This window comes from Bactrocera dorsalis, chromosome 5 (genome assembly GCF_023373825.1).
Source record: "Bactrocera dorsalis isolate Fly_Bdor chromosome 5, ASM2337382v1, whole genome shotgun sequence".
Taxonomy (NCBI): domain Eukaryota; kingdom Metazoa; phylum Arthropoda; class Insecta; order Diptera; family Tephritidae; genus Bactrocera; species Bactrocera dorsalis.
The window spans coordinates 64,658,077-64,684,771 of NC_064307.1; the positions used below are offsets into that span (position 1 = coordinate 64,658,077).

The following is a 26,695-nucleotide window of genomic DNA, read 5'->3' on the forward strand; positions in this document are numbered from 1 at the left end:
TTTGAAGTTTGAAGTGAAAAAACAAGTTCTTTTGCGTCTACATTACCCACCATTATTTAAAATTCTTCGGAGTAGATATATTGATATTGGAATTCTAGTCAAAAATAAAAAATCAAGATTATGTCATAACAGTCTTTTGTAAAATTTTCAGACTGATTAAACTGGAAATTTCAAAGAAAATTTGTTATGGAATTCAAAACTGTTTTTTTTTTTAACGATATCTAAAATTTTTCAAATCGATTTACCTGAAAATTTTAGAGATATTTTTTATGGAATTCAAAACTGTTTTTTTTTTTAACGATATCTAAAATTTTTCAAATCGATTTACCTGAAAATTGTAAAGAGTCTCTTATGTGGACATTTTTAAAACGATAGCCAAGATTTATTAGACTGATTTACCTGAAAATTTTGGAGAGTCTTTTTTAAGGACTTCAAAACCGTCGGTTTTAAAACGATATCCAAGATTTTTCAGATCGATTTACCTGAAAATTTTAGAGAGGTTTCTTTTTTGGACTTTTTTAAAACGATACCCAAGATTTTTTAGACCAATTTACCTAAAAATTTTAGAAAGTTTTTTTCCGACATTACATTACAAGTACCAAAAGTTCAGGAGAAAATATTTTTTTTTTGATTTTAAGCAAAACTAATTTATTTTTGAAAATATTTAATAGCTTTTGCTGCTGGTCACCTTATTTCCACATGATCATACATTTCCAGAGCAACAAATACCGACTACTACTGAGCGCAAGCTTTTCGAGCGCTTTTGCTATAGTAAAGAGCACACAACAATCACTTACTCTCAGAAGACATAGCCAGCGCGTCAATGGAGAAACAACAAAATGACGAAACTTAAGATTGAGTGAAAGAGACAAAGCTTATTGCTAGTGAGGGAGCTTTATACTATGTGTAAAGTTTATAGCAGTGAGTCCAAGTGAAAAACTTGAAATAACTACAGGGCCACCAATAAATTTAGAAATGTGGAATAGTTAAGCATGCTAGACGTTAGTATGGTAAGAATAATTATCGAATTATATTAATATGTGTTAAATTTACTGATCAAAGGGTGGATTAAAGGGTGTTTCTTTAGACAGCTGGTTATCAAGTGGGGATAAAATTATGAATTGGCAAACTAAAGTGAGTAAGAAATAAGTAACAACTGTCAAAAAAGCCTATTTGAAAAGAGTATTGTCTTATTAAAAACGATCCGTCTAAAGGAACACCCTTTATAAAATACATATATTTAAATTCAATATTTTGTTTGATTGTTTGTGTTTTTACTTACCCACCAATTTCTCAGCTTTTTTCAATTATTTCAATTCAACAAATTTTGTTAAATATTTTTATTTATTGTTATTCTTTTTTTTTTGTCAAATACTCTTATCTGGCTTTAGTAGCTACATATTTTATTCAAACATAGCTTACTTAGGTTGCGCTTACATACATACATGTTTAGAAAAATTAAACAGAACGCTATAGATTTTATGAATTTATAATTACTAGGGTGGGCCAGTTTAAAAAACAAAATATTTTTGAATATTTTTCATAAGAAATTGATAACAATCAAGCCAAGTCAATTGTCTGAAATATATTTTCAATATTGGATTAACTCCAAGGGAAAAGAAAGTAAGCTTTTTTTTCACAAGATAAAACTAAAAAAATACAAAACCTTGATTTTTCACATGAATTTTAAGGTTATATGAAAAATGTGTTAATACAAAAGTTAGAGATCTTTTCATTTGCTATAACTTTGTCGTACAACATTTCTTTACAAGGCGCGTAGTTTGGCCGGAAATCGAAGTCGCGAATCGTAAGAGGAGAAAAAAATTCATAGTGAGTGTAAATCTAATGAAAATGAAAGTTAAATTTAGAAAAAAAAAACGGTGGAACCCTTTTCAGTGCTAAAGAATTCAACCACTCCCTTTCCCTCTCTTTTTCCGACCTCAAATCGCCACTTTTAAAGTGACTTTTCCATGAAAAATATTTTAAGCTAAATTTTATATTGCTTTTTAGAGTAAAGTTTTGAAAGCAAACAAACTGTTTAGAGTAAAAATCGAAAATATTATTAATATGTACTCATATAAAAAATACCGACCCACCCTAATATATGTTTAAGCCTTGCGAATGTGAATTATGTATTTGCATTTATTACTATGCTCATGAGTATAGGCGTATTACTGCTATGACAGCGAAAGTACTAAGTACTATGTAAGTATGTATGTATGTGGTATGGTTAGTATACAGAATTCTCAGTAATTACAAATTTAGCTATGTATTTACAAATATTGATGAGTTGTTTAGGTTCTTCTTACTAATTACACATTGATGCTTACTTGTTTCAGTTTTGTATAAATGCAGCCAAAAGCTTTTGCTTTGAAATATTAATATGTACAACAGCAGTAAGTGGCATGATTTCAGGTTTGAAATGAGAATGTTAGTTTTTAGTACATTTTTAGTACACACATTTTGGTGTATATGTGCATAAATAACTAAGCCGGTAGGGAAATTCAAATAACTTTAAATTATGGGAACAAAAATTGTTGCAAAATTGTGAAACTCGCATTTTTTGAGTAAAGTTTTAGTACTAATTTTTAGTAATAAATTGCTGCAGTATGTGTAAGTACGTAAAAAGTTGACTTTAACATTTTTTAGCAAATATTTGTAAAATTAAAAATTTTAGTACACAGTTTAGTACAAATTTAGAACATGTTTTAGCGCACTCTTTATTACTTAGTGACAGAAATGCGCTGAGTATATTAAAAATCTTAATAAAATATATTTTAGGGACAGTTTTTAGTACATTGTACTAAAATATAAATATTAGTAAATAAATATTATGGTTAATGGTAATAACTTGACGGTAGAGCTATTTATGCACATATAAATGGTTTAGTAAAAGAAATAATATTTTAGTACAAAATCGGTTTTATAAATATACAATCAGCTATACTATTTGGTACGTAATTTTATTAGTACACAAAATTTTTAGTATCAGCACGCGTGAATTTCATTTTAGTACTTATAGCATCAAATAATTGTTGAAGTATATCGGCAAAATAATAATTTAGTACATAGTACATATCTATAAATATACGAATTGTAGTCGTTTGAGTTAATTTTTTTAGTACACACACTTTTTAACTGCAGTCTGCGTTTATTTCAGTATATTTTACACAAAAATGCTACAATACTTTGAACCGTTTATTTTTCATGAAATATTTTTAGTACCAATTTTTAGTACAGAGTACTACGGTACATGTGAGTGCGTAAGAATTTCTGGAGCACATTTAATGGAATATTTAACTATGTACAGAAATTTTAGTACAGTTTTTAGTACATTTTTAGCGCACTATTTAGTACTAAGAAAAATTTTGCCAATTTTGCTTATTGTATGTGTACAAATTTGTAGAAAGAAAATAAAAAAATATGAAAAGTTTTTAGTACTAATTTTTAGTACGAAGTACAACGGTACATGCGAGTGCGTCAAAATTTCATGCGCACATTTGTACTAAATATTTAATTATGTGCACAATTTTTGGTTCACATTTTAGTACACTTTTTAGTACAGTTTTTGAAAAAAAATTTAGTACAATTTTTAGTACTAAACAAAATTTAGCTAGTAAATGCTGCTATTGCATTTTGACACTTATTATAAGTGTACAAAAAAATATTGTAACAAAAAAATATGATTTTGAAATTTATATAAACGAAATTAGTAAGCACTCTTCGCTTCCAATAGGCTGTTATATATTTATAAAGTAGCCGAAAACTACTCACATATGCCTTCATGTGTTTTTAAATATGAAAAATGGCGATAATTATTGGGAGGATTTGACATGAATTGAATAGAAAGTGATGCTGTTGATTCATCTTTAAAAAAATCTCAATAACAGTCAACAGTCGCTTAAAAAAGTATGCGTAAATATGAAATGAAATGTTCTAATGAATGCTGCTATTGTCTTTTTATGCTTGCTAAGCATTTTATTGGTTTATTTCGCTTCAATTTATGTATTGTTATGCTGGCAACTGTTTAGCTATGATCTCTACAACGGTAATATACAAACCGGCATGGGTTTTGGTGATTTCATTTCATTTTTTGCTTTGCTTTTCTTCATGCTTTTTTATTTTCATGTTTTTTTTTATTTTACTTAAATTTATATATTTTTCAGTTATTATTTTTTTAATTTTTATTTTTTTGCCTCTTGAAGCTTAGCTAAACACTTAGAAATGCATAGTACATACAGTATATAAAGTTGTATACCTAATAGATATCATGTATATGCACATATATGCCACCAACTATAATACAATATTATTTATTTGTATTTCTATTATATAATTTGTTTTTATATTTGTTATATTATTTATTATTTTGTTATTTTTTCAATATATTTATATTTTGTTTTATGTTTTTCAATTTCTTTTGTATACGCAACGACTTAATAATTTATTTATACATGTTTTTTATTTACTGTATGTCTGTATATGCTGGTTTGCTTTAATTTACATTTTAGTATATTATACATATGTATATACATATATGCTATAATATTTTTTATTGTTTTCACTGTATAACTGTGTTTTTGTTTTCAAATATTATTGCGTATTATTCAGTATGGTAGGTTTGTACATAACCTCACTTATATGGTATATTTTGCTTACATTTATTTGAAGTCATTGATTCGTAAAATAAATGAATAATTAGTTTTTAGGAAAAGTTTTTGAAAATATGATAAAAAAAATTTAAAAATATCGAAAAATAAAAACAATATGGAAAAAATTACCGAGGAAATCTAAACAACTATGAAGAGTCAATAACAACTCAAGGCAAAAATTACAAAAAAAAAGTTTTTGAAATTATGACTTCGAAAACATTTGAAAAATTAAAAAAAAAATGTTATACAAAATTTAGAAAGTCAAGAAAAAAAAAAATAAAAATATCGGCAAAATTTTCGAATGTGAATACAAACACTAAAATTGTCATATGACAATTCAAATAAATTATAAAAAAATCCTTTTGAGAAGATATAAATTTAAAAAAATTGAAATAAAATCTAAAAAATTAAAAAAAAATTTGGAAAAATAATGGAAATGGAAAAAATAATGCAAAAATCCCAAAAAGTGAAAAATGAAAAATAAAAATTTTGAAGAACACTTCCAGCTCACGTCAAAATTGCTAAAAAAACAAAATTTGTGAAAAGAAAAGGTCGACTCAAAGCAAAAGAAAGTATTTATATAACTGAGAGCATAAGAAAAAAAACGATAGCAAAAATAAAATCCAAAACCACCAGTAAACCCCGCACAAAGCACGGTGTATTAAAAAGAAGAACAAAATTGTATATATAAATAAAAAATAAATATATACGATATATTAATAATGATGAAAAAATATTGAAAAAAAAAATTTAATTATGAACGAATGAAAAAAAAAACATTGAAAAGAAAAAGCATGAAAATACTTATGCTAATCAAAAAAAGATTTAATTTCTCTCAAAATCTATTTCTTAATCCAAATATAGCTTTATATTTCATTTAGCGCCATTGCTTCACCTAACTACCCAATTTTTTATTTTATTTTAATACCTTTACAGCAATTACTTTTTACAAATTTTTCATCAGTTTTAGTATAGCTTTGCTCTTCTCTTCCACATTTACACACATTTATGCTTAATTACTCATTTATGGTATATATCTCTTATCACTTATGTTATTTTAATATTAAACTCTATGCCATTAAATTTAACTTTATTTCGTTCATTAACTGCGCGTCTTTTTTCGATAGGATGCTCTTAGCAAGTTCTGTCTAGGGTTTATTGGTGGTTGTGTCTAAGTGGTTGTACAGGAATAATGCCCAATTCGCTGTATACTCAGTGTTTAATGGTCGTTCTGAAATAGAGAAAAGATCGAAAGAGAATATAGGTATATTCAGTAAGGTTGATTCACAACATACATATATGTGTTGGCTCTTAGTCATTAGAGAGTAGAATTTAATTGAGGTTTGCACTGTGACCTATGGTCTATTGTGTTTTCTCCACTATCAGATCTGATGCTCAGACAATCGTAGAAAATTTTTAGATTTCGGAATAAACGGCTAGCCCAACTGCCAGGCAGTGTAATAAAAGTTTAATTTATTTATTTTCAGATCAAAATACTGAATATATTGTATATATATATGTATATATAGGTTATCGCAAACAAGTCTTCTGAATTACAGATTATTTTCTCCCATTGTGTTTTTTTAAGATCCCCAACAGCGGTTACTCGTTATCACTTAACCCACACCATTCATATTATAATTACTCTAAAATTTCCAGACATTCTCTTAAAGTAATTAACTTGCCGTTATGAACCCAATTTCTATCGAAATATAAGCTCTTAATTAATTAAGCGCCATACCAAAAGCACTAAATGCTTTAACGACTAAAGCGGGCTATGAATTAAGAAGTCAAAAGTGATGGCTTTGACATTGAATGCTGACAGCAATGACAAAGTGTCAATTTAAGAGCTTTAGAGTGTGAGAGTGGGTTTATGTGAGAGCGGATTTTCGGGTAAAATACTATTAATAATGAAATACAAAACCCTCGTAGTAGCTGCATATATTATATAATGATGTGATACATATGTACATATGTAAGTGAAACAAGTTAATTGGCAATAAATTTGCTGATAGCTGTCAATATGTCATAAATATGGCAAAAAAGAAAGCAATAATTTACAATAAAAAAATAAAGGCGGCAAAAATAGTTGAGCAAGAGAAAAAGTGGATGAGGATAACAAGATTTTCGAAAGGGTTTATGCATAGTAATGCTTGCTTGCAAGAGATGTGAGCGAGTGCGAAAGAAAAATTGAAAGGATTTGACAAAGGGCACACATGATTTGCAGGATATATGAATGTGTGTGTAATGAAATAGTAAAAAAAATATATTAAATAAAACGGAAATTGGTTGCTGCATAAAAAATATTCATAAAAACTTCCCAATAGAGGCCAAAGGCAACGAGAGTGTAAGAGTGAGAGCGCATGTGGAGTTTTTAAAGGCCAATTTTCGGGGGCGTTTTTATGTCCAAGTCAAAACAAGACAAAATGGAAGGAGAGCAATGTTTTTTACGATGGTCAGCCGGTCAGAATATTGACAAATCAGTGCTGAATAACTGGGAGAGAGTGAGAGTAGTTGCAAAAACTACTTCTATAGCATCATTACTGTCAGCAAATGACAACGAGGCAAGGAGCGGAAATAGAGCGGATATAGGGCGCATATCGATATGGGTTTGGGTAGGAAATACATGTAATAGGCTCATAAAACAAACACCAAGAGAAGCTGAGGCTACAGAATGCATGTTTAGCATGCAAGCAAGCAGTTGAGAGCGCTAGTGGTTGGCGAAGACATAAATTGCCGTTAAGGCGCATACAAAAGCAGGATATTACACACACTCGCACACAAAATAAGCCTTTATATTACGGTTTATCAGGCATTGGTTGGCGTTTAAAGAAGCCATAAGCTAGCATATTGATATTAGAGCCAAGTTATGAGCGCATTTTGACTTTGAACTACTGACCTTGGCGCGATTGAATGACAGGGCTGTGGCTGTAAAGCATGCAATGGCCGCAAAGAAATGTCTTCTCTATCGAATTAGTAAGAAATATATTTATTAAAAAACTATATAGTTGTATTTATACAAACTCATGGCAATTTGTGGCTACTTAATGAGCTTTCAACTGCCATTAAAAATAATATAATGGCTTAGTGGTATGGGTCATAAAGTTCGACAATCACATGCGCTATGGCAATTTACCCTCGAAACCCTAACGAAGCACGTATATTTATTAAGACAGCCACAGTGTCTGCGTCCGTCTTCTTACGCCATACATTTACCCTACTTTCCAATCTCTTTTGCCACACTTTTCCACAAGTTTATTGCATTTTTGACCGTTATTTATAGTAGCTTCTGCTTTGCTGCAATTTCATATTTTTTTTCTCTGATTTTTTTGGATTTTTTTGGCCGCACCCAAAGTCCATTAAATCTCGTTTTGTGTAAAATCTTTTCCATTTCGTCCATTTAATATTTTTATTTGCATAGTCATGCTAGAGAAGCGAGTCTAATTTTCTATTCAATTTCTGCTGCACCCTTAAGTGACACATTTGCAACAATGGCAGCACAGCAGCAGCGGTGGCAATGACGCCGTAGCCTTAACAGCGCTAACTGTAAATATTTAAGTTGTAGATTCGGCATTTAGATTATTAGATTCGTGGCGAGCGTCTGCTAGTTGACCGCATTTTATTATGCCCATCCGCCGAGAAGTATGCAACGCGTCACACCTCGTTGACCTTAACATCATTTTGGGGTTACAAACAGCCTTACAAACTTTCCTATATACATATATAGACTTAGATACGGTTGTAAATTTTTTAAAAGTGCCGCTATAAATTGCATGACAATCTGAAAAGTAATTTTGCTAATGGAAAAATCAGCGTATGCAAATGGTGGGGCCTATACTATATAATCCTAAACAAGTCAGTTTGTATCAGATTTTACTGCGCTTTGAACAACGCCAACAACGTGAAAGAGTTAAAAAAATCAGCAGAGCAGTTGGCTTTGGTATAATAAGCAGTTAATTGTTGAGCAAAAAAGGCAAAACTTTACTTTTTCCTAGAGTTTTATACATTTTGAGAAAAAAGCACCCGGAAATTGTGTGCGGAATCGTTGCGAGTGTAGGAAAAGGGGTAACGCTAATTCAGTTTTATCAAAAATACAAGCCTTTGAATGGAACAAAACCTTGAAAGACGGTCGAGAGATCGCTGCAGACATGCCTCGTTCTGAACGACCTTTGACCCCTTCAACTGCTTTTCATCATATTAAAAAAGTAAAGGCTATGGGGTTTGAAAATTGACAGAAAAGTGTTACGAGAGATGGCAAAAGAGCTCGACATCAGGCCCGAGCCCGTTCGAATGACTTTGGTGGAGGTTTGGGTATGGAACGCGTTCTTGCTCGACTCGCCCTAATGAAGCTGATTTTTTTTTCAAAAAGATTACCGTAAACAGGTCTTTTTGTACATGATTGATCGTACGAGTTCCGATCCCACATTCAAGGAGAGAATTATAACTGCCGATGAGACATGGGCTTATGAGTTTCACATGCAAACAAGTCAACGGAATGGAGGGGAAAAAACTAGCCGAAACCAAAAAAATCACGCCGAAGCCATTGTTTCCATTGATATTCGTGCTTTGAGGCATCATGAATTTGTTCCAAAAGGACAAACGATCAAAAAGAGAGTTCCATTTGGCCGTATTGAGGCGTTTGTAAGAGAATATCCATCGAAAGCGGCCGGAAATGTGGAAGAACAATTCATGAAAAAATCGTTGGCAAATGTGTATTACATCTAGTTGGAATTACTTGGAAGGCGATAAAATAAATGTTGGTTAATAGTTAAATGTTTTGTGTTTTGTGTAGAATTTTCGGGTACTTTTTTGTCACAATGTATGTCCGGTAGTTAATTAAATTATTTAGTATGCTGACTCTAGCGCAGCAAGACAGATTGGGTTTTGGATGAACTTAACGAAGTTTATGCCTGGTAGTTATGTGTTTAGCTAATCAGGTTAGGTTAAAGGGTCGATCCTAAACAGTGGTATCTCACTCAGACAGCTTAAACGATTGTTCATTGTGATATAATAGAACTCCTATAAAAAATTGTCATAAGTAGCCAGATAAATCGATAAAACTCCAATGTTAGTTTCTGCTATGTCTGCTGGTTCGCCGAAGGTATGACTGCTGAGATGTTTAAGCTTCAATCTTGCAAAAGTTGGAGAATGGAGAACAAAGTACCTGGATGCTTCCAGCTCACCTCACCTTCTTTGACAATTCGCGCCTGGATTTTTGGCTTTACATGCTGTCGATTGAACAATGTCCATTAAGAGCTCTAACGATGAACTTTGGTAAGGGCAAGCTTCAATAGATTTCCTAAGTTCTATTCTAGGCCACATGGACCAGGCAGCCGCACAGGAACTGGTCGTTGGTAAAAGCGCAAGTTCTTATAACCAGTGGCAAGACGCAAGATGACAACAGAGATTCAATTCGGTTCGACTCCGTTTTAAGCGGAGTACGGGTGCCGCGATTGGCTAGCTTATCGGATTTGCAGTTTTCGGCAATTCCGCTATGACTGGATACCCAAATGAACTTTGTGATGAAGATGCATGATGCTATTTCTAGTGAGGTCAGACACTGCTCGACAAACTTTGAGCGCACAGTTTACGAGCTCTATGTGAATTTTGCCGCAATGGCAGAGGTTTGACGTCTACTTTTTTGGTCGTATATGGAATAACTTGATCAGATCTTGGGAAGGCTCAAGTTGGTTGCCATTGTAGTTATCCAACGAGCGGTCCAGGAGATGTACTGCTTCGACTGGGTAGGACACTAAGGAGAGAGTTGTCAGATGAGTGGGGGGACTCATTGCACACAGGATTTGGTATGTAGGACTAGCTACAATATCTAAAACGAAGTTGCGCAAATTTACATTCGTAAGGCTACTCGAGCTAGAGTGATCAAACTGGGAGTAATGCTGCCTAGATGAGGTCTTTGAGACCTCCGAACCCGGATTAGGGCGGACTCAATGCCTTCATGTATCAGAAGCCCGCGGAGCAATTCTGCTGCTTATTATGTTCCAAGCTGGCAGCTAGCGGAAAGAAGTTTGAGGACAATTAAAAAGTAATCTTCGATTTTACAGAATAAGTCAGGGGCTCTATAAAGTGTGAGTATAAATAAACAGCAAGTCGTTGTTGCTCAGCCGATTTAGCTATACCCGTCCGTCTGTCTGTATATACGCAAGTCTCTCAAATTTTTAGGTAACAATCTGAAATTCTGCATACATTATTTTCTTAACAGGAAGCTGTTTTTTTTTTGTCAGAATCGCAGATATGGGAAAACTATAGAATGAAGCCATACAAACTATACGAACCTTTTTTAGTTGAAAAGCTGTTTTCATTAAATTTGACATAAATTTTCTTTCTCAAAATATCTTGTTGACATCTCGCTGCTATAGCATACAACGGGTGAACCAAGTAGAGTTCACGTTCTGTAAAGAATACAGAAGTGCACGAACTGAAGCTTGCTGGACCTTTTCAAGCGGCATCGTTTCACTCTATGGGCTCTTGAAATTCCAAGAAGTTCCGACAATTTTTAACCAAATTTTGTTCAGCGATGAGACTCATTTATGGCTTGATCGGTATTTTATCAGTTGCCAGTCGAAATGCTCGAGCGGATCATACAAAATTGAACTCAACTTATGGACCATCTCAGATGAAGCTGCGGCCAATATTTGAAAAAGATAATCTTCGAGAAATAAATGTCAAAGAATGTTCTTTAGAATGAAAATAAACATACCCATTAAATTTGAAGTTTCTGTATTTTTGCTTTAAGAAAGTGGGCAAGCTCGAAATTGACTATATTACATACAATCTGAGTGTTAAAAATCAATATAAGTACCTTTTATGCTATGCACCTGTGAAGGGTATTACAGATTCGATTTTTCTATTTTTTTTTTTTACTTAACAAACCTGCTTAGTAAAAATACAATTTAAATATGGCAACGCCAATTTCTAGCCACACTTAACTTGTTAACGAAATTCCAAATTGATAGCCATTAGGCACTTCAACTAACACTTTGGCAAAATTGCCCTCATTTGAATAGGAGGTAAATACAATTTTATAATGGGAGTAGAGAAGCTTTGTTTTCACTTTATTTTTATACACCCAATAATTTCCGCCATGCCACGGCGAGAGAGCGAGAGCACAGTAATAACAGTTTTCAAGGTAATTTTGCTATTTACAATTGACCTGCTAAATGGCCAAAAAATACATTGCCAAATACACAAACCACTCATTTGGCGCATGTTTTGCGAAAATAAACGAAAATAAACGAAAATAAAACGCAATCAAATCTATGAATCCGAAATGGACGCATATATTTTTATAGCATTTTGGCTAGTACTCGCCGGTTGCGGTCATTGATTTTTATATACAAGTTAAAAATCAAAAAGTACACGAAGGACACACAATGGAGAGCAGAGCAGCAAGTGTATGACCACTTAATGGCTGACTAGAAACAACTGTGAGTCGAACGAGCACTAAGTGAAGGCGAGTTACAGCGGAGCAGTGCAACAAAAGCACAAATCGGTAACCAATATGAGGCGCCATAAGCAAATGGCTAGCAAACATATAAAAAAAAGAAATATACACAGCGCTACAAAGTGCCAACATGGCGAAGACAAACGCCAGCGGCCGCCACAACAACACTGCTTTGGTTACAAGAACAAAAATTACTAAAAAGGACGTTTGCGCGCAATCAAATTGGCCATGTCAGCTAGTGAAAATCGTCTGCCAGGCTAGCTGCGAGTACACAGCGTACATGATAGCGGATAAGCGAGCTTTGTGTATCCTTTAGACTTTCTGGGCCATTAAATGTGGCTCAGCGTGCACCAATGCCGGCTTTTTTGCGCGCTACGCTATTACCTTGTGCCGTTAGCAAACGCCATTAGTGCAATGAAGCAAACGCGGCGATCTGACCTCAGCAAGTCGTTGTTGCGTCGCAGCGTATGAAAAAAAGGAGCTGTGTGTGTGTGAGAAAAAATAAGCAATATTATTGCCAGGCAGTGCAGATAGTTGGAAAAAATCGCAGACAGCTATTGGTGCCACATAGCGCCTTTATACACAGCCAGCAGAGGAGAACCCAAAAAAAGAAAAAAAAAGAAAAAAAAAGAAATCTAAAAAAAAAAGGCATCCAAAAAGTATACACTAAAAAAATGTGTCGACATGCAAATGAATGCTCCTGGCATGTATCTGTTTGCACCCTTTAGACACGCCAAAACCTATACACCTTTGCCACTACTCAAACGCTGCAGCTGCAACGCTTTCAAGCTTAATACTCTTTCCTTTTTGTTTGTTTGTTTGGCTGTGTTGCATAGTCTTCACTCGCTGGCAAGCGGACGGATACAAAGTGAAATCAAATAACCTGCGCTGCACTGCACCTTTGTTGCTGTTGGTTGAAGGTAGCAACGCCAGCTGGTTGCTAGTATTGTGGCACTTAATAGCAACGTAGTGCATAAGGCTGCGTCAATATGAGTATGCACACTTCCATACTTAAGTATATGTATGTATATGTTTCAGTGTCTAGTTATTGCTAAATAGGCTGATCGATTTAAAGTAAAAATTTGAATAACATTAAATTGAGAGTGTACTTTTTGGTATGACGTCCCGCTAGCATTGAACTGTCAGAGAGCTGAAAGAAATCGATCAAGCGTCTATACAGAGCAAAGAGCGAGCAGAGAGCAAACATTCATAAAATCTACAAGAAAAATCGTTAGCTTCGGTTGGAACAAAGCTGAAATAAAGAATTTTTCTCACAAGAGCTTTAATTTGAACGCTCAGTTTGTATGGCAGCTATATGCTATAGTGGGCTGATCTGGAACATTTTTCTCGAAATGTAGCCTTGTCTCGAGACAAAATTTGTGCTAAAATTTTGTGAAGAAATCTTGTCAAATAAAAAAGTTATTCACACAATTATCAACTTAATACTGATCGTTCAATTTGTATGGCAGCCATATGCTATAGTGGTCTCATCTAAAAAATTTTCTTCAGATATTGTAGCGTTATCTTAGACAACAATCCATATCAAATTTCAAGAAGATATCTTGTCAAATAAAAAAGTTTTTCGTACAAGGACTTGTTTTTGATCGTTCAGTTTGTATGGCAGCCATATGTTATAGCGGTCCGATCTAAAAAAAAATCTTCGGATACAGTAGCGTTGACTTAGGAAATAATCTATACCAAATTTCATGAAGATATCTTGTCAAATAAAAAACTTGTCTTATACAAAAACTTTACTTGATCATTCAAATCATCTTCTGATCACTTTTTGCCTATTTTGTGGTCATTTATTTTTCATAGAATTTACCTCCGAAAATGTCTATAGATGGAACACTGCATAAATATCTATAGATAAGTATTTATAAAATATATATGCGAGGCTTTCATAATATCAAAAAGAACTTCAAAACCGGGACCGCTAATGATTGTTCTAAAAACTGTTGATCCGTTAAGGTTTTAACAGCAGAAAAATAACTTAAGGCGACTGTAGGAATAGAAATATATGACTTTTCATCGAGGCACTATGCTTAACTTGCAGCTCAAGATCATAACAAAGCACCTGAAACCTGGCTACTAACTTCCTTTTAAGAAATATTCTTTCTAAAAGTTCACTAGACTGAATTGATAGCATGAAAAGTGTAAAGCAAGCACTATTGATTTTTGGCTTAGAGTATAGTCGAGTTTGTTAAGTACGTAGGTACCAGTCAGGGAGTCTAAGTTCGAAAACCAAGACGAAAAAGAAGTAAAAAATTAAAAATAAGAATCATTTTTCATATAATGATTTTTCTAAGAAGATCACTTAAATGACGCTTATGACTTTTTAAATTCTGCATTTATGCATCGAAACTCAGATGCGCCCCAAAAATAGCGAAGCAGTTTGGCCAAACATCTTTCAAGCTGTAAAGGTTGTATATACCATACAAAAGACAAATTTATACTGTTATTATAATTGATAGTAGTTTCGTAATAGTTTTGAAGGCATATCAACACGTAGGTTAGTTAGGGTAGATGGCTGATTTAGAGACATCGCATGTGGACTGCTATATGTAGTTCTTTGTGAAGAAGCAAATAAGAACTTCTGTTTTCGAACTTATAAATTAGTAAAACGCTTAGTAGCCAATGCAGGATCCTACATCTTGTCAAAGCATAAGTTATAGATTACTTTTTCTTAGTTTTTACTTGCCCTAAAAGTGTTTTGTTTTTTTTAATTTATCAATCATATTGTATATAATTGGAAAAATGTTCTGAGAAAATTATTAGTTAAAGCTACGTCGTATAAAGTTGTCTTATAAAAATAATCGCTTTAAAAAGGGGTTGAAATCCTCAATTCAAAGCTCGTTAGGACATAGGATACTGAATTGCTTAGTTGAATGAGTATCAATATCATGAAAGGTTTGTATTTATTGTATGATTAAGCGGCCTCGACTTCTAAGCCTTCTTAAGCTGTACTGAGCAATTACTTCCACTCTAAGGAAAATTTATGTTATTTTTTATATGTATTTTATGGTTCTAGCTCAGGACTAGATTATTATTTCTTTTATATTACGTGCTTATTGAAATCGATATCTAAAGGAAAAGTAAACGATTTTTAAGTAAGAACTTGATCACCTTAGTAAATAGCATTAGTATGAAAGCAATACCAAGAGGAATACATCGAACTATAGTTAAGAGCATTTTCAATACAAAAAAAAACGGCCTTGTGACAAACGTATAGTAAAAATTGCTTTAAAAATGCCCACAATACAGGAAGCGTACAATTCTTTCACTGTGCGCTCAAAACTCTTCTTCATTTACTTGCATTCTACCTCTCGTGAAATCTACTTTTTTACTTGCGTTCTATCTCCCCGTGAAACCCATTTTTTTATTCTAGCTGTTTTCATTCATTTGACTGCCTTTAGTCAGCATCATTGTGGGTATTTTAGTTTTTCCTACAAACTACTACAAGCCACTAATGGACACCACAACACACTTGGCTAGCAGCCAATACGACTTTTGGCTAACACCAGAGTCACTGGAGACCTTGGCGTTATTGGCAAGCAAGTAGTTAGTAGTGTATATGAATATTGAGAACTGCGATTTTGGTTGTTAAAAAACTTGTGCGAAAGTGGAGGAAGTAAAATAGCGATAATTACTAGGACGTATTGAAAATATATGGTTAGGTTTATATAATGAGATAATTGACGATTGTGAATAAGGGAAATTGAAATGAAAAACATATTTTGATCTGACAATTTCATGTGCCTCATTTGCGATGTGTAAAAAAATTTCTCTTAACTTCTAACTAAAGGAAATTATAATAATTATCTGCCAGAGGCGGTTATGAATGTTGAGCGTTTTCTAAACTTTGCAAAGACTAATTATATTTTTTCATATTCTTGCACTCTCTTAGTACTATGGGAAGGCAAAAAATTTGGGGCAAAGTTAAATTTTGTGCGTTTTTTGATAGGACGTCACATTAGCATTGATCTGTGAGATAGCTGAGAGGAATCTGCCAATCATCTATATAGAGCAAAGAGAGAGCAGAGATCACACTTTCATAAAATCGACAAGAAAAAACGTTAACCTTAGTTACACTATAGTAAAAATAAAGAAATTTCCATAAACGAAATATATTTCGATCGGTTAGTTTATATGGCAGCTATATGCCATAGTGCTTCGTTTCTGATACGGATATTCTTACGTTGTCATGAGCAATAGTTCATACCACATTTTGTGAAGATATCAAGATTTTAAACAAAAAAGTCTTTCATACAACAACATACATACATATGCATATAAGGCTAAGCGCATAGTGAATAAAAATAGCTAAAGAACTTATTAGACACAAACTGGTGTTTCGAGCCCACAGACTACTGATTGTAGGCCTAGGTTTTCGGAAACTTAGATCGCACCTAATTTTAAGCTTATAAAGCTATAGTCAGTTTTATTGAAAAAAATTGAAAAGTAATCAAATTTTGACCAAGGCACTATCTAGGAGATACGTATACCTGTTCAAAACTTTATTTTTTAGAAAAGATATTGGTTGAGCGACCTACATGCCTCACGAATACACATATATTAATAAATATTACATATTTAACAAAATCAAAAGTAGAGTAAAATACATAGGAATGTCCCAAGTTAATTTTAAGATTACAAATATTTTTTTTTCTTTGGTCAGGTTGGCGACCTTTTCTTTATTCGAATAAGGAAGTATACTAAAATGTTATGAAAATCACAATTTTTTTTCGAGGAAAATATTTTTACTTATTATTTGTTACTAAAAGCTTCCGCTAGATGTCGCTGTGTTACAATGGTTGCTCATTTTAGGCTTTACGTGGAAAAATAGCGTATTTAATTATTTTCAGGGTTGAGTAATTGGTTTTGAATGTATGTTTCATTATAAATATTATACGCAATGCTGTTTTCAATCATTTTTTCAACAAATTTGGAAATTAAAATGGGAAAAATTGAAATTTTCACTAGCTTTTTATCACTTTTTTCCTACATAGCAGAAATTTACCTTAGTAAAGTTGGTGATTTCTTAGAAAGAATTACACATTCTAGTTAAAGAACAAAAAAAATAATGGAATATGTAAAAAAACAATGATTTTTGGTTAGAGGACTTATTTTTACCATTTATAGTATAGTATTTCGAAAGCTTGCGTTAGATGGCGTCGTGGTACAATTGTTGCTTTTTTAGGGTTTATGAAGAAAAATATCTTATTATTTGTAAGGTTTAGAAATCGTTTCTAAATGCATATTTCATGACAAATTTTATATGCGGTGCTTCTTGCAAAAATTATGTCAACATGTTTTTCAAAGAAAATAAGAAAAATTGAAATTTTCAATACAAATTTTTTTTCTACATAGTGGTGATTTTTTCTAAAAAAGTTGATGATCCCTTTTAAAGCAATTATTTGCTAAAATTAGCGCCAATAAGGAAGTATACAGCAAGAGGAACAGCTTTTTGATTTAGATAACTTATTTTCAAAGGTTATTCCTTATCAAAAGCTTGCGTTAGATGGCGCTGTTTTTCTGCATTTTTATAAAACAATAGATTTTATTACTTTTTGAGGCTGATTAAACGTTTCAAAATATCTGTTTCATTTAAACACTATATGATTATTTTTGCCAAAGATTAAGGAACTTATTTTTAATGTTTATCTGTATTCAAATAAATGAAAAATGTCACTAGATGGCGCTGTGGAAAATTGGTTGGCTTTTTTGTGTGGAATTACATAAAAATGAGCAGATTTTATGGTTTTTAAAGCTCACTAAACATTTTCGAAAGCTTGTTTTCTTGTAAATATTAGATGCGATGCTCTTTGACAAGATTTTTATTAAACTTTTTTCTAATAAACATTGGAAGCAAGTGAATTTTTCATAAGTTTTTTAACAGTTTGTTCTTTACAAAGTATTAAACTAGCTAAAGGCAGTATTAAAGCTAATATTTTTTTTTAATTTTTAACGGTTTCAGCAGCCAAGCTTTCACCTTATCCAACGGGAGTATAAAGGTTTTGTTTATAAGCAGGCTTTACGTAATCGAAAAAAACAAATTTATTTCTGAAAAGTTAAACTTTTTTGTTTAGTCTTGTATTTGTGAAAATTTTTTTCCGCATTTTGCCCAGGCAGTAGCTTTTCAACTTTTATTTATTGCTGAAATCCGAGCATGCTTGTATCTATTACACTCACACCCTCTCCACTTGTGTAAGCCATTAAAAACAACCACCTGCTTGGGCGTTGAAAGCGTTTATCTCGCCTTTATATGTCTGCAAAGTTTTCACTTGAACATTGTGAGCAAAAAAACAAAAAACAAGACAATTATATATAAAATTCGCACCGACACAGAAAATATCGAAATAAATAAAAACAATAACAAATAAATGTATGAAAAAGTAGCGAATAAACTTTGCTGTTGGCTGAAGCATAACATTTATTTGTCTGTGCTCAATTTTGTTTGAGCTCAACAGCTCATTGCGTAACACAGCCAGGCGTCGGATTGCGCGAATTTAACGAAAGGCTGGCGTTAACAGGAAAATATTTACACAATGAAATAAAGTGAGTTTTACAAGGAGAGCCATAAAATAGCACCATGCCGAGTGTATGAACAACAAGCTTGCAAATAATAATATATATGGATGGCGTTTGCGAAATTTTTCACTTGCAGTTTCAATACAAATTTGGAAGATTTCCTGCGATTTTGGGGTGGAAATCAATGTGAAGGAAAGCATATTCGCATCACTGATATACCAAGTGATGCGAATATACTTTTTTTTTTTTTATTGTAGGAGCGGTATAATCAATATTTTCAATGAAATTTTGCAAGCTTTCCACTTGCGGTTTTACAACATTTATGTGCATTTTCTGTTGTTGTTTTCATTATAAGTATTTAGGTCTTTAAATGGTTTTCCTGGTACTTATTTTTATAATTTCTGAACAGCAAAAGCTTAAAATTTCATACTTAAATCAAACTGTGGTGATGTTTTTTGCAAAGTACCTGAGTTCTTCAACGACTACCGAGCTTTACTCCCCTCATTAATAACTTGTATGCCATTAAACGGCCTGCATATACATCCTACTTTAGCAGAGTTCTTTTTAATTCCCTTATTTGTGGTATAAGAAGCTCAAAATAGAAAAGAACACATCCAATAAAGGACAATCAAGCAAACAGAAGAGAAAACTAGAGTTTTACTTCGGTGATAATGTTAAGTACGAACCGAGCTTATTAGACAAGATTATGCTTAAACAAGACCTGATTTATGGTAGATTAGTTAAAATTTAGGTTTAAGCAGACCTTTTGTACAGTATCAAGAGATTTGTCTTTCTTCGTTTGATTGTAAGAACCTCGATGGGCGAATAGAAATTATTTAATCTGTACCTAATTTAGATTAGACATATTTTTTAGGAAGAATTGTAGATTCAGATAAGCCCTTTCAATGACTCAGCGGTCAATGAAACGCCTCTCAGCTATCTCTCTATAAAGTTTTCCTGGACCGAACTCATCTAAGGAGGAGGTGGATTTGGCCAACTCGTCTGTTGTTAACTTGATGAAAATATTTCTACGACCGCGAAATCAAATTATTAATAATGGAGTTGGCCTGCCATAGAGCTAACGTCAGTTGACCTCCCAGTTGGTTAACTGCTTAAAATTCATATAAACTGCTATCTTGGTCCACCAATTTGTCCTTTCTCAATTATTCTAACAATTTAAATAATCTAATCTAATTTTACATCTAGTAATTTTAGATATATTCGATATCGAAATCAAATAATATTCAATCCACAGAGCTTTAAGGAACAGAGCGTAAGAAGAAGAATTTTTGAGAATATAAAATTTCAGACCTTTCAAAAAATATAGAAAGAGAAGGAAATAAAGAATAAGAAGTAGAAGAGGAAGAAGGAGAATAACAAGATGTCTTAATATATAGTAATTTTCGAATATATTCGATATCGAAACCAAGGAAAATTATACAATTTACAGAGCTTTAAGGAACAGGGATGAAAAGAGAGAAATTTTCAGAACTTCCAAATATAGGGAAGGATAAAGAGACTAAAGAGGAAGAAGAAGAAGGGGAAGAGCAAGAAAGGGGAGGGAAAGTACAAGAATTTAGAGAAAAAAATACAATTAAAGAAAGAATTAATAAAATTTTTATCAAAAAGTAAACCGCCAACTTTTCCAGCTGTCCTCGTATTTGTATATCCATATGTGTGTTGCATATACCCCAAATACTTGCTGAAATTTGAAACTGAAAAGTTTTTCCACTATTTTGGCAACTCATTCAATAACAATACTTTCTCATGGGCAATTAGCTGTCGTGAGTCTTCGGAAAAATATTTCTCCGGTGAGAAATTTCACACAAACTGTCTTACTTGCAAGCGAAATTCAGTTGAAAGGTGTATTTTGTGGTTAGTTACGCATACACACATACACAAACAAACAGGTATGTACATACCCTACCAAAAGCACACACCTACATAACTACTCACATTCATATAACTACACACACATGAGCGCTTAAGCCAGTTTCAGCAGGTAAAGTAAATGTTACTTTAATCTAACTTGAAAAGTCGACTTTGCTGGTTTCGCAAAAACTTAAATGTTGTGCGTAAAGCGAAAACAAAATACTAAATTATTTATGTTGCCGAAAAAATTACTTAAAATGAAAGTTTAGAAGTAAGGGAAGTGAAGCTTTGCAGGGCTTTAGTTGTAAATATCGTGTAAGTTTCATACAAATAGAAAAAACGATAACAGAATAAAGTGTTTTGTGTTTGTGTAAGCGAATTAATTGTGCTTGTAATACATGGCGTATGAGTTACCTCATTTCATTTGCTTCAATCAAAATCAAAATCAACTTGTGTGTAGAAATCTTTTTTTAAACAAGATTTCTTTACAAAATTTTGCACGAATTTATTTTCCAAGGCAGCGGTATAAACGCTAAAGAAATTGTTCATATGCAAGCACTATACATAGCATATAAAGGGTGATTTTTTAAGAGCTTGATAACTTTTTTTAAAAAAAAAACGCATAAAATTTGCAAAATCTCATCGGTTCTTTATTTGAAACGTTAGATTGGTTCATGACATTTACTTTTTGAAGATAATTTCATTTAAATGTTGACCGCGGCTGCGTCTTAGGTGGTCCATTCGGAAAGTCCAATTTTGGGCAACTTTTTCGAGCATTTCGGCCGGAATAGCCCGAATTTCTTCGGAAATGTTGTCTTCCAAAGCTGGAATAGTTGCTGGCTTATTTCTGTAGACTTTAGACTTGACGTAGCCCCACAAAAAATAGTCTAAAGGCGTTAAATCGCATGACCTTGGTGGCCAACTTACGGGTCCATTTCTTGAGATGAATTGTTGTCCGAAGTTTTCCCTCAAAATGGCCATAGAATCGCGAGCTGTGTGGCATGTAGCGCCATCTTGTTGAAACCACATGTCAACCAAGTTCAGTTCTTCCATTTTTGGCAACAAAAAGTTTGTTAGCATCGAACGATAGCGATCGCCATTCACCGTAACGTTGCGTCCAACAGCATCTTTGAAAAAATACGGTCCAATGATTCCACCAGCGTACAAACCACACCAAACAGTGCATTTTTCGGGATGCATGGGCAGTTCTTGAACGGCTTCTGGTTGCTCTTCACCCCAAATGCGGCAATTTTGCTTATTTACGTAGCCATTCAACCAGAAATGAGCCTCATCGCTGAACAAAATTTGTCGATAAAAAAGCGCGAAACACATTTCGAACCGAACACTGATTTTGGTAATAAAATTCAATGATTTGCAAGCGTTGCTCGTTAGTAAGTCTATTCATGATGAAATGTCAAAGCATACTGAGCATCTTTCTCTTTGACACCATGTCTGAAATCCCACGTGATCTGTCAAATACTAATGCATGAAAATCCTAACCTCAAAAAAATCACCCGTTAGCTGCCATACAAACTAAACGATAAAAATCGAAATTTTGTATGGAAAACTTTTTTATTTGACGAGATACCTTCACACAATTTTGTACTAATTATTCTCCAATATAAAGGTATATTCTCTGGCGAAATTATTCATATCGGACCACTATAGCATGTAGTTGCCATACAAACTAAACGATAAAAATCGAAATCTTCTATGGAAAACATATTTATTTGACGAGATATCTTCGCCAAATTTTACATGAATTATTTTCAAAGACACTTGTTTAATTTCTGTAGAAATTATTCAGATCGGATCACTATAACATATAACTGCCATACAAAGTAACCGTTTATAAACAAGTTTTTGTATGGAAAACTTTGTTATTTGACTAGATATCTGTGTGAAATTTTTAACGAATTATTCTCCGATCAAATAGTGTAATTTCTGAAAGAAATATTCAAATCGGATCACTATATCATATAGCTGCCATATAAGCTGAAAGATCAAAACAATGTCTTTGTATCGAAAACTTTTTTATCTGACTAGATATCTTCTCGAAATTTTGCACAAATTATTCTTCAAAAAAATGGTAGAATCTCAGAAGAAATTATTAAGATCGGATTACTATATCATATAGCTGCCATACAAACTGAACGAGCAAAATCTGTCCTTTGTATAGAAAACTTTTTTATGTGGCAACTTATCTTCTGCAAATTTGGCACGAATTATTCCCCAAGCCAATAGTATAATCTCTGAAAAAATTATTCAGATCGGATCACTATATCACATAGCTGCCATACAAACTGAACGAGCAAAACCAAGTTCTTTTATGGAGAACTTTTCTATTTGATGAGATATCTTCAAAACCTACATCAATTAAGGTCTAAAATGTACCTTTTAGATTAGCTGCAAATTCACAAAACCTTTACACCTGCCTGAAGCTCAGCAAATTAACACATTTTTCTGCGTATTTCATTTTTCACAATAATTTGCGAATATAACAATAAACACTTTACCTAAATGGCCCATAATTACGCCTCAAGCAGCTGTTTAGTTGCCATAATTTCCGCAAGATAATATATGTACTATGCGCGATGACCTCAAATAAGCACACAAATTGCATTACAAAATGAAAATTCTGCACAAATCTATGCGGCAAGCGGCAAGAAAAGCCACTTCTAACAAGCGGTGTATTTGTGAAAACGAAGTTACCTGCAAAAGCCGAAAGTGTGTGCGCCTCCTTGCCAGCAACAACAGACTTGCGTCATCAGCAGTGCTTAAGTTTTGAGTATATGAAGTGCTTGTAAATAGCAATTTGCCCTGCCACTGTCGCCCGCTCTCACACCGACACAAGCGCGTTTTATCGCATTGTAATCGTTAGTGAAGCAGATTGCTGATATTTATGTGCGCTCGTTGCCTTGTAATTCGGTTATTTATGTCTGTGAGCTAAATTATACGAATTTTCATGTTAATGCATTTTTAATTCAAAATGTGTAATTTGCATTAAAAGTAACGGCAGCAGCGCAGAAAGGCAGCGTACATAAGGCTTAAGCTACAACACAAGGGAGCCTTGGCAGCCAAATACAATAACGTAAACATTTGCGTGGACACGGAAGTTTACTTTATGTTACAAGTGCACACACAAACGCACAAAAATGCATACATATACATACACGCAATGCGCCTGTATACAAATTATTTATTTATTGTAATTCACACGGGTGGATTTTCGATGATTTTTTCTTCTGCGTTCGCCTGCGTAAGCAATGTTGCGTATACGCCCACGCGTCCACCACAATGCATACGCAGCAATGAGCAGCGCAAATAACAGTTGTGTATGTGTTTGTATGTATATGTGATTACATAAATTTGCTGTTATCCGTATACATTTAGAAATGAGCAGTTGTTGCTTTTTGGCATTTTATTTGAATTTTTTTCTTTTTTATTTGAATTCCTTCAGTCGCCTTGACTCTTGCTTACGTCTTTTGGCGTTTGGCATTTTTACCTTCGCCTGCCTGCTTTTGAAATTATTATTGTATTTCCTTTTTGATAAAATTCTGTTGCGCTTGAAGTTCAAATACTTATTACTGCACATTTGATATGCAAATAAGTGGGATGTCCTTGTAATGCCATAAGGTAAGACAGCTGGCATTTCATTCACTGCATGAAGAAAAAAGCAAAATAAATAAGCTAAAACTTTTATTTGTTATGCTGATGACATGAATATCTTATCCTGTTGGCAATTTAAGCCCTTTTTTGGCATATATCAGGAAATATATTGATAATTCAATATGCTTAAAGCTGATAAAAGAGTTTTTGTAGGAAAATCCCTACAGGTTATATGAGCTTTTAAACAAATTTTTGATGTACATAGATGATGCATGCTGGATTGAGTTGTTGGGGTAATGCTTTAGAAAATACGAGTCATAATAAATCCAGTAATCGACTGGATTGAGCTTTTCACCTTATTTCACGAAAAATTTTTCTATTATCTGTATTTTATATATGTATAAGTATATCAATCCATCAAGGTGTTGGATGATAAAGTTTAAGGGAATTCGGAAATTTATAAATAAAAATAAGCACCCCAAGATTAGTTGAAAAGGGATTTAAACCTGGTAATTAATGCTTTCAGTTCAAAATGTTTTAGACTTCTTTTATTATGTGGCGTATCACACTAGTACTAACACTAAAAACTCTTTATATGTATAGTCTAGACACATACCCACAATATCATAGACAAAAACCTGCAATATCAAGGAAATTCATAGCTAAGACATACACCAACAGGAGCGTCGGTGATTTAATTACCAGTAATTATGACGATCTAATTAAATTACCGTTTTTATTTTAAAGATAAATTTAATCAAAATCGCCAGAAAAAGTTGAAAGATTTCTTTATAATAAAGTACGAACTTAGAAGAAGTTCCCTTAAGCAAGCGCATGAAATACTCAAGGCAGTAACCTGGTATCCCATATCGGCCAGAAGTGTCTTGGGAAGCAGGGCAGTATTGGAAAGTGTTGGCAGAAGCACGCAGCTTCACTTTGGTAGTGGACGAGATTGCCAAGAATGGTGTAAGGTAAACACCCGAAAACATGATCTGGACAGAGGCATGGTAAAGAAAATCAAAACTTCGTAGAACGAGTTTGTTAAAATTTGCGTCAAGCGCAGGCATGCTAAAGAATAACTACTCCTTATGGATCTAACAACTCAACTCCAGCTGGTAGCGAAAAAAACCAAAACTGGTCTAGAGTGGCTTAGTGGCCTACCAGATTAAACAAGTCTAACCTAAATCTGTTCATCAGTCAAAATACCAAAGTAAGTCCTCAAAAACTCCAGTGATCACCGCGCCAAAAGGTATGCTACAAAAAAGTAACTTTGCCTCAGAAATTATTACTTCTATTACATTTAATTGTAGGGCAATTTGATTAAATATCGCCTTTGAGGTAGCAAGCCCTCTGAAAAATGGATTTTTAAGACTCCTACTACTCTGTGGAAGTAATTTAAATTTTAGTGCAGGATGCTGACACTTAACAAACTGCACTTACAAACACGTCAAACGAAAGTGGTTACTGTCGAATGACAAGCATGGGCGAGACAGGTTTGATGGCTTGGAAGTTTTTCTGTTTGTTTTGTGTGGTTGACAGTAAATCAATCAGTACCATACGGCCAAGATTTTTATGCGGGTCTGTACGGTGAACAATTGGACCCTCAGAAGGAAGCAATCGCCCAGAAACGGAAAATTGAGATCAATAGTAGAGGAATTATGTGCAATCAAGACAACGGGAGCCACACATATTGATGTCCATTTACCAAAAACTATGAGAGCCTTTGTGGAGAATTCCTTACATATTAATCTTATAGTCGGGTCCTAGTGTTAAGTCATTACTAACCATTTCTGCATATGGATAATGATTTTGCTGGTGAAAAATTCAACTTAAGAAGTGCTTATGGAAATCGACACTTCCAGTTTTTTGCCAATAAGGATGAGAGTTAATATGAGAATGATATTATGACATTACTTACTTTCGAAAGGCCTACAAGTTATCGACTAGAATTGTGAATATTTGACCTAAATTGGTTCATTTCGACTATAAAACTTAATAAAACTTGCAATTTTTGTAATAATAATAATTTTCTTTTAACTAGATATCAAATATTTCAAGCCAATCTCTTACGTTTCGAAATGCTTATTCTGTTTAAAAATATAATAAAATATATGCATTCTTGGAATTTTATCAATATTTGCAGCAAATATAAGTTTTATTTTTAACTAATTGCCACTTAATAAGTGAATTAATGTGCACTAACGAGTAACTAACCGAAACATAACCACAAATTATGCAAGCTTCCTGTCAAATCAGCAAAATTTGCCTAAAACGGAAACATTTTAATAAAAGTCAAATTTATGCTACAAAATAACTAAATACTAAACACATTGACGGACATATCAATAGATTATGCAGACGCCACATAATTTTTCATTAATGATACCGACAAAAGCGCACCAACCGCCAAAGCCGCCAATAAATCCAACAATAATTAAATTTTAATCGCGCCAGTTGCATAAACGCGCCACATTCTACGCATCAACAGCTACCAAATTATAACTTAAACACGCAGTGGTCGCATGAAAATCAACAAAAGAACAACAAAGCGGCAAATGGTAGTCATAAT

General features: G+C 33.2%; 1 protein-coding gene across 1 annotated transcript in view; it reads right to left on the reverse strand.

Moving 5' to 3' along the window:
- Nucleotides 1-5,465: 5,465 nt before the first annotated feature.
- LOC105227887 (cysteine-rich motor neuron 1 protein) overlaps nt 5,466-26,695 on the reverse strand; it is a 232,519-nt gene continuing 211,289 nt past the window's right edge. The window contains exon 8 of the mRNA XM_049457836.1: nt 5,466-5,883. Coding sequence (XP_049313793.1) covers nt 5,865-5,883 — 19 coding nt within the window. The 3' untranslated portion in view covers nt 5,466-5,864. The remainder of the gene's footprint in view (nt 5,884-26,695) is intronic.